Source organism: Diabrotica undecimpunctata, chromosome 6 (assembly GCF_040954645.1).
Source record: "Diabrotica undecimpunctata isolate CICGRU chromosome 6, icDiaUnde3, whole genome shotgun sequence".
NCBI classification, from domain to species: Eukaryota; Metazoa; Arthropoda; class Insecta; order Coleoptera; family Chrysomelidae; genus Diabrotica; species Diabrotica undecimpunctata.
Window position 1 is genome coordinate 160,121,470 of NC_092808.1, and position 18,712 is coordinate 160,140,181.

Below are 18,712 nucleotides of genomic sequence, written 5' to 3' on the forward strand. Positions count from 1 at the left end.
ACAAAAAATAAGAAAAATAACGGCCCTAAGTTACTCTCGTGGGGAGATGTAGTCTGAAATTTATCTGAAAAACACCTATCAATTTTGACTCGCTGAAACCTTGATTTCACATACAATTTTATAAATGTACAAGCACCATGTAAAAAGCCAAACTCATTTAGTCCCATTAAAAGAATGTTATGGAAAACCATATCACATGCTTTTGAGCAGTCAGTCATTAATAAATCTAATTGGAGTTTTTTATTTATTGCCTCACTAGCAAAATTAGAGAGAATACAAAGTTTACTAGTTTTAGAAAATCCAGGCAAGAAACCATGTGTTTGATCCAAATATTGTAGCTAGGAAATTAGGGAGACTTATAGAATAATAGTCTTCTATACTGTTTCTACTACTTGCTTTAAAAACTGGAGTAATGATAGTTTCTTTAAGTTTGTCTCTGTTTTAAGAGATAGATTAAGTAGATGTGGTAATGGTTTTGAAAATATATCAGAACAACATTTACTTATATAGGCAGGGATATTATTACTACCAGTGGCCTTTTTTAGCTTTAATATTTTACACTAAGCTTGGCATCTTCTTTACTTATAACTGAAAAGATAAAAGAACCCTGCGAACTCCCCTGATGTGTGGATGCTACCTGAATTAAGCTAAAATGATGTCTGATATTTTCCTTTAACCAGTTAATACATTGACACGGCTGTTCATAATGCCTCTCAACTTTATCGTTTGCATAAAGGAAAATTAGTTCAGGTATAATTTATAAGATGCTTTTGTTACAACAAAATAAGAAACCTGCTTCCTATTCTCGAGGTCGTCCATCTGCCAATGGAAACGTCGATATTCCCTATGACCGACTACCCATTTGGTGATTTCACAGGAAAAACCAACCCGTTGTGGTTTGTGCCATGATAGAGCAAAAATGCAGTGTTCAAAATGCAACGCAGGCTTCCATAATAATTGTTTTGTTTCATAACATATCCAAATTTAATTGTAGCAATGAATATTTTTTGGTTACCTTATAAAATGCGTATATTTGAAAAACAAATATTAAAAAATGTTATAGGATAGGTAAGTTAAGGGATTCTAACTATAGGTAGACCAAAAGTTACAGTTCTCTTCTTGTTGTTAATTACCTCTTTGCTATAGTTTATTTAGAACTAGATGTTGCTTAAGAACTTTTTAATAAATATATTAGGTTTGTTATTAATATATTAAGATTGAACTTCTAAAGTCTTCTTGATATCTTAAACAAGCCAAAGCTGTAGATAGTCTTCGTTTTTAAATTGCCAATACCAATCTAAATTTTGTTAACCTAAACTCTAACCAAATTAGTTGCATAGAAACAGTATCTTCAATTACTTAAGTAAGTCAGTCAATCAGATATTAACTTTTCGTATATTTTTGGACCTCCTGCAGTACCAAGATAAGATAAGAAGTCAGGTTGCAAGTCTACCGTATTGTTTGTTAATTAGGTATCGACATAATATTATTTTTAAATCAAATATGTTCTTTAAGTGATTACATGGTTCGATGAACAGAGTGTTAAGAACAAAGGTTATTATTTCTCGGTAATATCTTATCTTTTAATTAGTTTATTCAATACACGATAAATATTATTTAGAACTTTTTCTTTAAAGGTTATTTTTGCATTTTTCTAGTATATTCTGCGTCATTTCCTGTACTGTTTTTTTAACAAAATAAAAAAGAAGAAGAATGTTTTATTAAAAATATTTAATAAACATTTTTTTATGCTAAAATCTAATAAAAAATATTGTTATAATATAATCATAATATAGTTATAATATAATATAATCACAAAATTCATTGCAATTTATAGTCAAACCTCATTTTATATTACACATATTATTTACTTTAGCAATAAAGTATTATTTGCCGTTGGTACACAATCATTGTTCTGCGTTGCTTCGCTTGCTATGCAAAAGAATACACCTTCAGCTAAGTCCAAACCAGATTTGGTAATCTCTTTTAGGCCATTCACTGCGCAGTAATCAATGGAGGTGATGGTTTTTAATACCAAACTTTGAATTTTTGCTGTCAAAGAGTATACTTTAGGTGGGATCTACAAACAAATAGAAAAAATAAAGATTTACATAAATTTTAACAAAAAATGATACAAAATTGGTGACTAAAATACTGGGAATCTTGCGGTCTAGTGGACTGTATTCTGGACTGATTTTCTGTTTGGTGTTTCCAGTGGTTAAAAATAACTTTAATTACATATATACTTTAGTCCTATTAGTTTTACATGTGACAGGGGACTACCAACCAACTGCAGCAACTGAATATAAGGATCTGTCTCATTCAGTGGAAAAGATTCCCCGATCTGAGCTATTATATAAATAAAAAAAAAAGAATTTAACAAAAAAATGTCAGTTCACACACGCGTATTAAACTACATAAGTCTACTGAAAAACTGTATATACCCCCCACCTTAAAAAAAGTCCTTCAACACTAAGTTTCAACCAACCAACCAAAGGTAGAAGGCACAAATGACTACGGCTCTTCTTATGTTTTTTTCTGGCAGTTCAAACGGAAACCATTCGTGCCACACCACCAGAACCAGTATGAAGGTGGATGATTTGTCCCAAAGTCCACTTTATTGGAAATTGGTGAAGCTTTTTAAGGAGAACAAGTTCATTGATCCTTAATTTTAATTTTTTTTCCATTTTTGCCTGGACTGCAATTCAGATAAATACTCCAATAGTTATTGTTGCCTCAGGTGCTATCGAAGCTGTTAAAGTCTTACCACGTGGTCTAGCCAATTAAAGGTAATTTTCATAAAGCTCTTTTCTGGTATAGAGGTAAGAGGTCTTCTAATTAGAAAATGTGAAGGTGTGGGATAGGAAAGGTCGTCAGGATCGAAGGACAGAAGAGGAAGAGACCGTGAATTTAAAATGGACTCAACCTAAACTAAAATAGTTTAAAAATCTTCATATGCGAGAAAAGCCTTAGAGAAAACACGTTTTAAATGTGCATTTATTTATGGATTTTATACCAGACTTCCATATCCTATGAAATAAGAGCAGTAAGCGGGAATAAAGTGCCAAGCAATTTGGCAGACACAAGAGGAAGATAAATATATAAGTTCCAAAAGATGATTGTTGGCACCTAAAAAGGTAGTCTTCTTCTTCTTTTTCAGCCTTCATTTATCCATTGTTGGACAAAGGGCTTCTCCAATTGCTTCCACGCTTTTCTATCTTTTGCAATTCTCATCCACTGATTTCCAGCTACAGCTGTTATATCGTCTATCCATCTCTTTTTGGGTCTTTCCACGCTTCTTTTTGTTTCTCGATGTCTCCAGAATGTCACTTTATGAGACCATAAAAGGTAGTGCCATTGTTTAAATAAAAAGCTTGGGTTTTATCCGCCTGGAAATAATTCGTTTTAAAGCTGCTATAAGGGCAATACTTGTCAGGTCAGTAAAACAGATTACACAGCGATCAGCTATCTGATGTCTCAGAGTCATGCTGTAGAGGGGTTAATAGATTTCGCGAATTAAACAAAGCAATTGCTGAAGACTGGCATGAATGAACCTCAGATGCTCATGTTCAAATAATAATTTAAAAAGACGATGCTTTGAAGATTCGAAGATAATAACTTACTGTTAAATGGGACAGATTTACGATTTAACAAGAATCAGAATAAAATTATTCAAGTTGAGAGAATTAGATTAAACCACTTAAAGCTAAGTCAAGTCATTCCACAGAAGTGGAAGAAAGAGAAAGAGCTCCAGATTTGATCCGGTTGGCCTTAAGTAAAGCAGATGAGTTAGAAATGAATTTTAAACAGTCAGAAAACGAATGATTTAAACGTTTCATTTTAGAATATTTTGGGAATATTTTTGACTGCTTAGATTCAAGTTTAGTTTTAAATTCTAACGGTGTAAATGGCTATTCTTCAATAGATTTTAACAGAAATTTGAGACCATAAAACCTTAAATTACAGGATGTTAGACTAGATGGACTGACTTCCCTAGAAATAAAATCTGCGGTATTTTAGTTCTGGTGAGAGATTGAATCTTCCATATACTGTAAGCTACGGATATTTCTCATAAATGAGGGTTTAAATCCATGAGATAGCTACGGTTGTATTTGATCAAAGGAAAACATTATGAATATTAATGGATAAAGATTCGAGAACTTTATTTAATAACCTGTACAAAATCAGGGCATAACATAACTCAAGACGATTGCCAACCTTTTTAAAGGTGCCACCGTGGATTTGGCTTGAAGCAATTCGATTTAAACTTTGCCGGACGCATCAATGGAGCGAACGCAAATGCATGAGTCATCAGCAAACTCAGATGTATCGCAGAAATTGTGAAGTTTAACGAGAAGATAATCCTTTAACTTGATGGTACGAAGTACCCCAAGTTTATTTAATTGAAGCAGCTGCTCTCAAAAGGCGAGCCATTCAGTATGAACTTTGGCACAACACTTTGGCCTTGGTAATTACTTAAGAGGCATACTGGATCAAATATACTGGCAATACTTAAAAGTACCGTGCTGGAAAAAACCTTGGAGGCAATAATGTACTTAAGTAAATCGGAATTTGGAAGCCAATCAAACCGAATGTTTTGGCGCCATTATTGTAATTAAAGTTATAGGTAGTATCCTAAGATTCAATAAATTGCTTGATGCCTTCTAGAACCAAGGCTTTGTTTGATACCCGTTGACAAAGAAAAAAAAAACATTGGCCAAAATGGTTACAATATCTTCTAGTATATTATCTATACCTGATTTGTGACGACTGGGAAGGCCTTGCGGTCTTGCGATTTTTCCCTTCTGCCAGATCAGTAAAGTGTTTTGTTATATTTTTGTTAGTCCTGATGATTCATATTTATATTTTACATTAATTATTCTATTTTAAGCCTTGCACAGTCTTGTTAAGCTCCAATAAGGTCCTATTATATATGTAAAAAAAATACTGTAGAGTACCACACAATTGCCTCACAATATGATCTCTTTATCGATGACAACACCAGCGGGACAGACAAAAATATTAAATCAACTATTAAATAACAACATTTAACAAATCAATTATTTAAAGTACTTTTTTCCGTTTACCAACTAATTTCAATAGAGCAAAACTTTAGAAAAACACCGAAAATACTTGAAAGATAATTTTTTCTTAGTCTCCTCATAAAAATTAATCTATTCGTGACCCACAAACAATGTATTTGAAAAATGTTATCACCTGAATTTTGATAAGCGTATCATTATACGAGCACATAAACACTCATCTTTGTTATTTGATCGAAAATTAAAAATTTTATCGCGGTATTTTAAAAAAAATTTTTAGATATTAACCGGCTAACTAATAGGTAAAGGCACTTAGGTTTTCTAGAAACTATTGTCTTCACAACCAAAGCTATGGAGGTACTTTTCAAGTACCTTAGTACCAAGTAGTAATTATTCAATCGTAAACCAAAAATTAAGCAAATAATTTATGAAAAGTATGAACGAGAGAAGATAAAAAATGTTATACAATAGAGAAATGATCTTGGTACTAAATATTTTACGGAAATAGGTAAAAAAGACTATGATTGGGATTTATATTATGGATATTCCAGGTATTTAGCAAGTTTTTGAGTTATTACATAAAAAACTTCACGGTTTCTATACATAAGGTCATTATTTAAAAAAAAATTAAGGATTTTATCTTTTAACCTTTAACTACGGGCGCCCAACCATGAATCTCAAATACGGGCCCGGTGTACTCTATACACCAGTTACAAATAGCTACAGAAACAAAATTTCTTTAATAATTAGAACTATATTAAATTGCACAACTTGTGTTTAATCAATAATTAGTTATTATATAATAAAAAATAAAACTAAAAAATAATTCAAAATGGTAAACCAGTGAGAAAAAACGAAAACAGTAATTTATTACATATTGAAACACCATCCTAAAAAAATATGCGAAAATTTTTAAATTTTTAACTTAGTAGAAAAATAAACATATACGAGACTTTATTCACTTTCGTCTTCTTCCTGGTTATTTGAGTTAATACACTCAGGACAAATAATGGTGGAATGTTCTTTGCAAACCATTCTCCTGCATGTCTGACACGAAATGGTTGTCACTCTATTTTTACGCCTTCCGCAGCAATAGCACCTTTCTCGTATTTTTGCTGGTAGTTCTTCTTGTTCCACTGCAGTAGCTTTATATTTCTTCAGGAATAGTTTTAAATCTAAGGGGAAACTCTTTATTTCAGCTCGTTCTGAAAGGTGTGGTCTCAACAAAGATAAAGATAATTCCTTTAAAAATATCCTTCTATATTTTTGAGGATTGTTTATATTTGCAGCATTAAACAGGATTTAGCTGTTAATTCCTGCGATGTTTAGGAGCTGAAAAAATATAACCATCGGCCACCTTTGCATTCTCCCTGATACCGAGTATGTACCGCACATTTTATTTACTGTGTCGACACCTCCTTTGTGAGAATTATAATCTAAAATTATATTTGGCTTTTTTTTCTCCGGATCTACTGCAGAATCATTATGCATGGTTGATATGAAAGGCACAGCTTTATTTTTTGCAGGGACATATGACACTATAGTTACCTCTTTTTGAAATCTGAAAAGGGACGATCCAACTTCTCTTTCTTTACGTGGTAGGAACTACAACGGCAGCTCCCGTTTATTTTTCTTTAGTGTGCCAACGATTGTTACTTTATCTTTCAAAAGATCATTGGCCAGCATTATCACATGTCAAGTTCCGGTTTTTCCCTTTCCAGTCTTGAAGTAAACGATGTACAATATCAGCAGGTTTATTTGATTTGTTGTAAGGTCCTTGTGGCTGATTACCAGAATACACCTCTAAATTTGTAACATAAAATGTCTGGGCATCACACAATACAAATACTTTTAACCCATACTTTGCAGGTTTGGACGGGATATATTGAATAAAACTGCATCTACCTCTGAAAGGTATTAACATTTCGTCAATTGTTACTTCTTCTCCTAAACAGTAGTTATTGTTGCAGTTCTCCACAAAACGACCCAGTGTAACTCGAATAGCAGCAAGCTTATCATTTTTCTTGCGTACCCCTTTACTAATTTTGTCATCAAATCTTAGAGCAGCAAGCAAAAATAAAAATCGATCAGCACTCATGCACGCTCTAAATATTTCTTGAGCCGGTTCCATCTTTAGTCCACAATTCAAGAAAATGTGTATGGTTTTGATTTTTAGTTCCTGCAAGAAGTAGTAGTTCGATAAATGCCATAATTTCTGTTTTTGTTGTGTCTTTAGCCCGTCTCAGCCGGTTATACTTTATTCGCATATTTGCAATTTTCAAGTTTGTACACTCAACTATATTTTCAATAATGTCGTCACTAAAATTTTTTTCGAAAGCACTTCTCTCATTGGTAATATCTCTAGCACTCAGCTTTGGCCCAGGAAGTATTTTTACAATATTTTTGCTGGAAGTTTTGCTACATTTGCTCACCAGTGAATATTTATACCACTTTGTTTGTTTATCTTTCGCTATAAAATACTCATCTTCATCGCTTTCTAAACTCTCACCATCGCTCTAGTTATCTGAATCAGAAGACTCTTTATCGTTTAGTTCTCTTCTCTCTGAGTCTCTCCGACCTAGTGTTATAATCGTTGTCTTCCGTAATGTCTTGCTCTTCTTCTGACGAACTAGCATCCTCTTCTCCCCTAACTTCTTCCTCAGGTTCTTCTTCGAACAATGCTTCAGCCATAGCTCTAAGCTCATCTTGTGTGAGACTTTTAGGGTTTCTAACACGCACTCGATTCCTATAAAAAATATTTCTCCTAAGTTTCCATTTCACATTTTTGTATAAAAAGTACAATGTAACATTTACTACACAGAAAATAACTCGTTTGCAGGTAACTTAAAATTTAACATTCGTTAAATTTACTTACATAACTATGTGCGTGGTGTACTGAAGGCACCGTTCGGGAACTCACTTTGATATTTTTTATCACAACTCAACTATTCAATCAAAAATCACGTATCGACTGTAACAGGCAATGGTTGATACTATACTGATAGGTTATGTTGAGCGCCGTAAACGCAGAAAATAGTTTTAAGAAACGGCAACCAACTTAACACGCATGGTGTACTGCGTACACCGTAGCCCGTAGTTAAAGGTTAAAATATTAAAAAAAACTTCAACAAAATTAGGTTTTCTAAAAGATCAAATTAATTTGTTCTTTCGGGAACTGCTACATATAAGATAACAAAAATTGTTTGTAAGTATTGTAAAAATCAACCTACATCGTCGATATTGCTTTCAAAGTTAAGTTTTGAGGGTCTAGGATCTTGAGGTTAAGTCTAAATAACTTCCGAATTAAAGCAAACTCTTTTTAATTCAAAAATAATGTATCACTTCAAGTGTTCCAGTAATTATTTAAAATCACTGAATAACCGCAAATTACTTTCTACCTGTAAATATTCTTACCTGCCCAGCCTCGTTGATAGCGTCTAAAGCGATATTCCATCTGCATGTATCGTTCAAGCCACATCGTTGGATGTCTGTCCAGACAATAGTTGAAAATTTCATAAACACCTGCGCCATATTTAAACTGTTTGTGATTACGTTTTGGTATTCAGCCAAAACAATGGTAGCGCACTTTTTAATTTGTTCGTTAACAATGGTTTTAATGGACCGGGAGAATTGTAAACGAGAAACACATCTGCCGATGATGTCTTCGTTTGTAGTGGCTAAAATACATATTAAAATGTTACGATGCGCAGAACTTAAATTGTTTTTAAGGAAAATATCAAAAATGGAATCAAACAAAACAATATTTTTATGTACTTAGTTTTATTGTTTGAGTGCCTGAACTGCATTAGACTCATTGGCGGAGAACATGAATTTTCTTTATCATAGGTCAATGAACGCATTCATTTATTACATACCTAAATAAATATGTCTTTCTCTTTGGATTAGATAGCTTCATAATTATCAATATATTCGTAATGTCCAAAAGAATTACAATTAGCTCTATGATCCTATTGAGTCCACAGAATTGTTCTGCTATGATTGTTTCTTTCTAAATTTTTTGACATTGAGTCATTAAGTAGTTGATAGATAGCTTTATTTTCTTTATACAGAGCTTTTGACGCTTCTATGAGTTCCGTCTGTATTTCTAATTTATACATTGCCTCCCATAGTTCTGACCTTGGTACAGAGTCATACGCCTTTCTCAGGTCCACAACTTCCAAATGTATATCTCTATTTTTTGCTTTTTTCTTTTCCAACAGTTTTTCCAGTGACCTCCCTGATTTTGCCTTTTATCGCTTGCTCCATCTTTTCTCGCAGTACCTTCCCCTATAATCTTATTATTGATGATATCACGCTTATTCCTCTGTAGTTTCTGCATCGTTTTCTATCTCCTTTCTTAAATATAGATGTCATATATGACTCCGTCCATTCCTTTGGGAGCTGTTCTCCTGTTCTCCATGTCCATTAAAATAGGAACAAGAATCATAGGAGACTTCACCACAACAAAAGGGTTCCTGTAGGGTTGGTCCACATCTCCAACACTATTCAAAATATACTTAGAGAAAGTCTTGACTACATGGAAAAGAAAATGCGAAGGCATGAGAGTACCGGTACGGAACGAATACCTATATACGTTAAGCTTTGCAGACGATCAAGTAGTTATTGCACAAGACCAAGACGACCTCAGCTACATGATGAAGAAACTACAAGAAGAATATACCAAGGCTGGCCTAGATATTAACCTCGCAAAAACAGAGTACCTATCTACAAGTCAAGAAGACGTTGAAGATCTACAGATTGATGACAACGTAATAATCAAAGGAAAGGATAAATTCAAATACTTGGGGTTTATAATCACGAAAAAGGCAACAACAGAGGAAGAAATTACAAAAAGATTAGGACAAACAAGAACAGCAATCCGACAACTTAACTCAGTATGGTGGGATAGACACCTAACTATGAAGACAAAAACCCTGATTTATAAAACATTAGTGCGAAGTATTATGACATATGGGGCTGAAAATTGGATTATAAACAAGAAAAACAGCAGTAAGATAGTAGCAACAGAGATGAAATGCCTGCGAAGATGTTGCAGAGTAACAAGAATGGATAGGAGAAGTAATGACGAAATAAAGCAAAGAACATCAATAGAAACAGACATACTAACATATATAGAACAAAAAAGACCAAAGTGGTATGGACATGTAAGAAGAACTAGCGACAGCAGATGGATAAAGAAAATAACCGAAAGGAGCCTCATAGAAAGGAGGAAAAGAGGACGACCCCGAAAATCCTGGAGGAACTAAGTAGACGACGCCATGAGTAAGAGAGGCCTAAACGATGGAGAATGGGACAACAGAGAGAGATGGAAACGGTTAAGCGAGGGATGGCAGTGAATACTGTAGAATCCCTGAATATATATATATATATATATATATATATATATATATATATATATATATATATATATATATATATATATATATATATATATATATATATATATATATATATATATATATATATATAAGTAAACGTTAACGTTAAATAGTGGGTTTGCAGCAATAAAAAAAACGAGTGAAAAAAAATGAAACGAGTACTCTTTTAAATTTTTATTCCAAGCTTTCGGACATTGGTTATGTCCTTCATCAGGGAGCTACAAATGTGATGAATAAATTGTTGGCGTTGGTATAATTAATTAAAAAATGTTTCTACTTACAAACTTAATGAGGTTGTATCAACGAAGATGTATTATAATGTTGATAAAATTTATCATAGTCTCTCATCTTTTTTTAATATATAAAAACTATTTTTATGTTTAAAAATTTAAAAAAATTACTATACATCCAAAAACACTTAATTATTCTAAATAAATACATGACATTATTTTGACAAAATTCTTTTAAATGTCAATTGATAAATTATTGTTTGTGTTATTATTGCATTTATCTAGTAGTAACAAATAGGAGAACATTTCATTTAGTTGACCAATATCCGTTCTATGATTCATTGCATTATTATTTTGGCAAATGTAGGCCATTTCAAGAAAAAGTCTTTTGGTGATGTTACTTTCTTGTTCTACTACTTTGATGTTATTATAATCTATCTGATGCCCATTTTTAAATGCATGTTCACCCGATGCACTTTTTTCAGGATGCAGTCTATTAATTGACTTGTGGGATGTAATGCGGTCTTTAAGGCATCTTGATGTTTGTCCATAGTATACTTGTTCACATGATCCGCACGGTATTCAGTAAAAAACATCCGTTAAAGACAATAGTGCGGATTGGTCTTTAAGTTTAGAAAAAACTTTGTTAACTGTTAGTACAGTTTTATGTGCAATTTTGATATTAGTAATTGATGAAAAAATTCTACTTAGTTTCTGTCCAATGTCCTTAATGTATGGAAGAGATACATATTTAATTGTAGTTTGTTTTGGTAAAGGATCTACAGGTCCAATTCTATCTTGTGATACAGACATATTTTCTTCGTTTCTTAAATGACTAGTTAAATTTTGTGGAGTGTTAAACAAAATTTTCTTTAGTAGTATACTTGGGTATGAGTTTTCAATGAATAGGTTATAAAGGATTTTTAGATTTTTTGTATGGAAAGCGGTATCGCTGATTTTAAGGACATGATTTTTCATTTCTTTAACTAAATTAAGTTTCATTGAATATTTATGGTATGACCAATAATTTAGATATCTGCCTGAACTGAGAGGTTTTCTATACCAATCAACCAGTAAATGGGTATCTTTTCGTATTAATTTGGTATCTAAAAAAGGTACTGAACCTGTAGTATCTTCACATTCTAATGTGAATTGAATGTAGGGGTTGTAACTATTGAAATACCAAAGTATATCATTTATCCCTGTGCTTGGTAATGATAATATTATGTCATCAACATATTTTTTTATAAATTGTAATTTATAAGGTAGGACAAGGACGATGGAGTCTAGTATGTGGTCCATTACATAACAGGAAATTATTGGTGATATAGGGTTATATATATATATATATATATATATATATATATATATATATATATAGCTATAAGTTTTGTGCAGTATTATTTCTCGCTACATTTCTTCTCATTTGAGCCAAATTTTGGCCAATGGAGTAATGGTCACAATTACTTGCTAAATCGCTTTGTTAACATACTTTTAGCAACAAGATGTCACCTTGAACCTGATCGTCTCTGGTTCATCACTTATAATAATAGATAAAAACTTTCGCAAGGGCGTCTTATTGATACCACATTCCTAAATTAAACCTAATGTATACATGATCATGAAAAATAAACGATATTGAAGGAGGTTACAACATAGACAATCAACAAAATCTACAAAGTCAACTACACAGTGAAGACCCAAGAGACCCAAGAGAAGAAGTGCCATCCTAAAACTCAAACACAATAAAGCTCCAGGAATCAATCAAATCTGTTTGGAAATGTATAAAAAAAGTAGTGAGCAACTTTTTGCATCAATCCATAAACTAATAATACTTATGGCAGAATGAATTGGTACCAGAAGAGTGGCTAAAAGGAATAATTTGTTGCATAAAAAGGGTAATCAACTGGAGTGTAAGAACTATAGAGGCATTACTCTATTAGCATCTGCGTATAAAATCTTCGGCAATGTAATTGTTTAAAAGACTTAAACATTTTACAAAGGTTATTGTTGGTCAATATCAATGCGGATTTACTACTGGAAAGTCAACTACTTATCAAATTCAAGCACATAGGCAGATTCTAGAAAAGTCACTACAATAAAAAATAGATACACACCATCTCTTCGTCGACGATGGCAGCAGCCTATGACAGTGTGAAAATAACTGCATTATATAATGCAATGATAGACTTTGGGATCCCACCTAAGTTGACCCAACTAACAATGCAAAACGAAAGCTCATGCGTTAGAATTGAAAGAGAAAACTTTATGTTCTTTGACATTAATAATGGTCTAAAACAGGAGAACACGCTAGCGTGTTGCCTCTTTTAAATTGTCTTGGAAAAAGCAATCAGGCAATTAAATATTAGAACTAATGAAATTATTTTTAATACACCGACGCAAATTCTCACATTCGCTGTCGATATGGTTATAATGGACAGAAAATGAGAGGTACAGTTTTTTACAAGGACGCGGTTCTTGTAAAAAACTGTACCGTGTCTCTCATTTTGACGCGGTTTACAGTTTACTTATGGACGCGGCAAGTGAATTAGGACTTGCGGTAAAGACCCCTAAAATATCCAACAGAGAATTTAAATTAACAACCAAATATTTGAGCAAGTCAAAGAATTCACATATCTTGGATCGCTAGTAAACACAACAAACACGACAAGCAACGAAATAAAAAGACGCATATCAATAGCAAACAGAAGTGTTCACGCTCTCCAGAAACATTTAAAAAATTAAAATATAAAACTGGCAGTAAAGCTCAATATATACAAGACCATAATAAGATTGGGTTTGATGTGTGGTGCTGAAACGTGGACCTTATCTCAAAATGATGAAAGACTTCTTGGTATTTTTGAAAGAAAAATTCTTAAAAAGATTTTTGGAGCCGTAAATATAAATGGGCTATGGCCTCGAAGATACAACTTTGAACTATATTAATTATACACCGATCCAGATATTGTAAAATTCGTTAAAGTGCAGAGACTAAGATGGGCTGGACACATTGCTAAGATATCAGATCACGAATACACGAGGAGATTAACATTTTTAAAACCAGAGGGCACAAGAAGTAGAGGACGACCACGAAAATAAATTGATGATGTGAAAGAAGACCTACAGATTCTAAGGGTCAAGAGGGAAGTTGCCAGGAATCGACAGGAGTGGCGACTTCTTTGTGAGCACTGGGCAGGCTAAGATGCACAACGTATTGTCGAATCACTTATGATAACGATGATGTATACATTATTAATTTTAATAAAAAACTTTTAAAAGAATAAATAATTTTTTAAACATTCAAAAATTTGTCTATAAGACAACTTACCAGCTAAACGTCGATCTAGGTCAGATAAATTTTGATTTAAACTACGATAGTGGCTTCTTAAAACATTTGACGTAAAATTTTCAAGAATTCCGTCCATATTTTGAATATTTTTAATTATATTGGACAGATTTGGATCATAGTTAAGAGTAGAAGCTTTAGGTAATGGAGTCTGTAGTCTGTTAGAAATACTTACAGACAAAACCTGAAATAAGGAATACAGATGTAAAATAATAACTATTATATGGGATTTAAAAACCAGCAGTTGTAAATAAAAAATAGGATAAATATTATTTAAACTTGTAACAATAATAAAAAAAAGGAAAATGGAATGTTGAAGGAAAAAAAATTGAAATCAAAACAAAAACAAAGATCTGAAATAAAGCAATGTAATACACAAAGTTAATCGTATTTGTTTTGCCACAAATCTCAATAATTTACTGAGTTTTTCCAACTGCTCATACATGTTTTCTCTTAACACTGTCGTCATGTAATCTTTTGTGAAAACTATTATACAAAGTTTTTGATAACTTTGATAAATTCTATAGCATCCTTGCGATTAAATATAGGTGAAATGTTACGTCTATAGCATCTTACTTGACAATATTTTCGCATATTTGATTTCTTCAGCATTGAATGGGTTACTCTTTATTTAGCTGCTTTCACTGGTTATTACTTGCATCATCATCAGCCGTTTTGAGTCCACTGCTGGACATAGGCCTCCCGTAAATAATTCCAATGCATTCTATCTTAATCACCCTGAATCCAGTTGTGCTGAATGCGCTTGATGTCATCTGTCCACCTTGTTGGAGGACGTCCTCGATTACGCTAAGCATCGTGTCTAGGTCTCCATTCCAGAATTTTCTTCGTCCACCTTCCATCTTTTAATCTGGCAACATGCCCCACCCAGTTCCATTTTAATGTTGTAATCCCTTGAACTGCGTCAGTAATACCAGTTTTTCTCCTAATTATTGTATTTGATACTCTGTCTCTGACGGATATATTGAATATTGACCTCTCCATCGCTCTCTGTGCCACTTGTATTTTATTACTTGCATATATAATAAGTAATATGTCAGTGCCTTACTACCTGCTTAGGTTAACTTAATAATAAATTTGTATGATAAAAACTCAGCCAAAGTTAAAGTATACGGAATATAAAATGCGTTCGGAATAAACCAAGACAGTGCTAAATACTATCACTATTATTGTGCGACATACAAGTATATTCGGAATATATAATGAGGAAAGTACAAGACGAATGAAATGGAGGAATCACTATAGGAGGCAAAAATATTAGTTAACTGCGATACGCAGGTAACACAGTTATATGTACTAGCAAGGAATGAAATCGAAATGACTACCAAAACCGAAAGAAAATGCTAGATAAGCAAAGTATTTGGACTTTTATTTGTTACTGATTTACCTGAGAGTTATAAAAAGGCAATTCGAAATACAACATGTACAGCGAAACATGTACAACGAAATACAACATATACAACATGTACCAGAATGTAGAATAGTACAACAACTTTCTGTTAAGAATTACGAGTAAAACTTAAGATGTTATCGTAATATAAATAACTTTCTAGAAAAACATGTAACCCGTGAAGTGTTGTTCAATGAGCTAAGCTAAAGAAACTATTTTTACAAGTAAAACATCCTTGAGTAGAATATTAATAGATTTGGGCTTTGAATTTAAAAAACATGATCATCGAAGAGCTTTAATTGAAAGAACTCGCAGCACAACGAGCGTAAATACATGGTAAACAGAAATAGTACATATCCACGAGGAGCTTTTTTTAGACAAAACGTGGATTTTTTATAGGGGAAATAAAATGATGTCGCGGCAGTCGAGCAATTAAAAAATTTGAACTAGTATGAAAACTTAAAGAGAATAATGATAAATCAAAAAGAACCTATATATTTACCTCAGAAACGAAAATAAAAACCAACACAGCTAAAACCTTCATGTTTAAAATAACCTTTCCTCATCCTTCCAAATGTGTTTCTTTATATACACTAAATTTAATTTTTTTATTTTTATAAATAAGGCCAATTCTCGTGAGTTGTTAATCTGTTGTTATTTTCATAAATCTCTGACTAAGTTTTTATAATTTTTGTTGACGATAGGCTTAGATTCTTCGTTATTATCGCTACGATATGACGATATGTTATAGGCCAGAAAATTAAATGAAAATATGGATTTTAATAAATATCTTTTATAAACAAATACCATATGCATTGTAAAATCATTTTTTTATTACGTTTGAAATTTTAAAGTGGCTTTTCTATATATAAACATTTCATTTTTTATTCATGTTGTACTGTTCGCATAATATGTATTTTAAAAAGTTGTCTATAGATTGTGTAACATAAATATGCATAACATTTAATTAAAAAAAAAACTAAATAAAAGGGTAAACGAACAAATTATGGGTTTTTTAGCTTTTAAGTAGATGAAATTTTAATACCTACCAATAAAACTGTCAAATAAATTCCGGAAAAATTTAAAAATAATGTTAATTTAACTTTAGGTTATAAAGTTTAAATTAAGCTTTTTCTTTCCAAATACATTGGAAAGAAAACATTAAATTTTTGGTTTATTCGCTCTACTAAAAATATAAAATACAGAATATAAAATGAAAATAAATATAATAAGTATATATTTATAAACAACTAAAAAACAAACTTAACAAATATGAATGAACGTTGGTGTTAAGACTGTCCATCCAGTTTATTGCCTCTGGTGTTGCTTCAAAATATCCTGCCATGGAGCTGAACATGATCGAAGAGGACATTCAAGTCCATCCAGTTTATTGCTTCGGGTGTTGCTTTAAAAATATCCTGCCATGGACCTGAACATGATCGAAGAGGACATTCAAAGATATTCAGATTTGCGATTGCAATCAAAAACTGGGACCAGCTGATCAGACTGAAGTATTCTATGAGTATGTGCTTCTATATTTTTTTCCCATTTATTTTTCGAATAGTATTTCTTCTTTCGGAATATTTTGGTGTATCAGTCAGTGGATTATCTTTGGTATTTTTATGTTCTCCTACTAAGGCGTGTCGTTTGCTGTGATGAATGGAGTAGGGGGCTGCAAAAAGGGCGCAAAATAAAGAAATAATTTTGGAACAGAAAATACTAATCAAAGAGAAACCCCAGAGAATGCTGCAAAAAGCAATTGAAAGGAAGCGCGTCTTGGAAGAGGAGGAGATAAGGAAAAGAGCAGTTTGAAACTTATTGTTGCTTACCTTACTATTTCGGTGAATAAATTATAACATAACAATTTCATTTACCTAACAAAAATTAATAGATGTAAAAGTGTTAAGTGTGTAATAAGTAATTCATTCAATTGCTAGTAATAATATTTTTTGAGTATATTACGTCCTTATAAAATAGATATCAAGTTCATTCCTTTAATAACACAGGCTGACAAAATTTGATCAATGTTCGGACCAAGAGATCAGTATACATATTTTTGTGCATTGAATCCGAAGTTGATTTCCAAATTGCCGAATTCGCTTTGGTTTCTGAGATATCCTAACATAAAAGTTTACAGTTAGCGGTTTTTGACCGTCTTTGAGGTTACGTTAATTTTTTTTTTCTCTTAAAAATTCTTAGAACCATATTAAAGCATAAGTAGCAATATTTTAAATGGCTTAACGGTTGTTTAATTATCTTCTTTTTTCGATGAGATATCGCATTTTAAAATTTCTTATTTTTAAAAACCTACAATCCATATGATTACATCGTAAAACGGAAATTCTAAATTCAGAAATCCCAAACTTATAAAACCTTCCTCAATAACCTTAAAACTGATATCCCAACCTACACACCCCAAACCCAACTAACCCCTAGAAACCATCTCTGTCAGTCCACAAGCAGGCAAACCCACCTAAGCCTGTAATTCCCAAGATTAATTGCTTATTTTATGGTACCAAAATAAAATCATTTACAGGAATTGTGTGTACTGATTGAAACAAAGCACCTTTAATCAATCAACCTCTACAAACCATCTCCTTTATTCCAGAATCAGGCAAACCCTCCTAACGTTGGAATCTATAAGATTAATTGCTAATTTTTTTATATTAAAAGCAGACTTCAAGCAGAAAGCGCGTCATTTCAATGTCGTTGGGATGTACGAATGATGGCAGATTACTGTTGGTTACTTAAGAGAAATGCCGTTTCAGTTTAGAATAGACATAAGACACTCAAAAGATCGTTTGAATTAAAGCGAGCTAGATTTTATAAAAAAAAAAGTAAACCTTAGTTTATAACTATGTTTTTTTACCCATACCCATTTGAACGAAAAAGACTTTAGGTTGTTTTGCGTATTATATTAGAATACAAAAATTTATCGGATCTACATAACCTCAAAAATGGCAAAAAATCATAGACATAATACTAATAGACTGAGCACTGCAATACATACCCGTTCGCACAGATACCCGAGAGAGAAAACTGACGCAAATAAGTCCCTGCAACTCTCTCTAATATTCCGGGTTTATTAACCACGTGACCTAAATTACCGATGGGAAGGTGACGTAGTCGATAAACCCGGACCAATAAGGAGGGGTGCAGCGACTACTTTGCGTCAGTCGCACTGGGGGCACGGGGCTGTATTGCAGCTCTCAGTCTATTAGTATTATATATATATATATATATATATATATATATATATATATATATATATATATATATATATATAT

The 18,712-nt window shown here is 32.4% G+C and overlaps 2 protein-coding genes across 2 annotated transcripts in view; one reads left to right on the top strand and one right to left on the bottom strand.

Moving 5' to 3' along the window:
- The window catches only part of Csgalnact (Chondroitin sulfate N-acetylgalactosaminyltransferase), a 525,789-nt gene that overhangs the window by 431,321 nt on the left and 75,756 nt on the right, over nt 1–18,712 (top strand). The window lies entirely within an intron of this gene.
- Nucleotides 1,703–16,082, bottom strand: LOC140442948 (uncharacterized). Its single transcript, XM_072533908.1, has 4 exons — nt 15,928–16,082; nt 14,000–14,201; nt 8,457–8,719; nt 1,703–2,080 (listed from the first exon to the last, which is right to left on the bottom strand). The coding sequence occupies exons 1-4, from the start codon at nt 15,967–15,969 to the stop codon at nt 1,868–1,870; spliced, it is 720 nt and encodes a 239-aa protein (XP_072390009.1). The 5' UTR covers nt 15,970–16,082; the 3' UTR covers nt 1,703–1,867.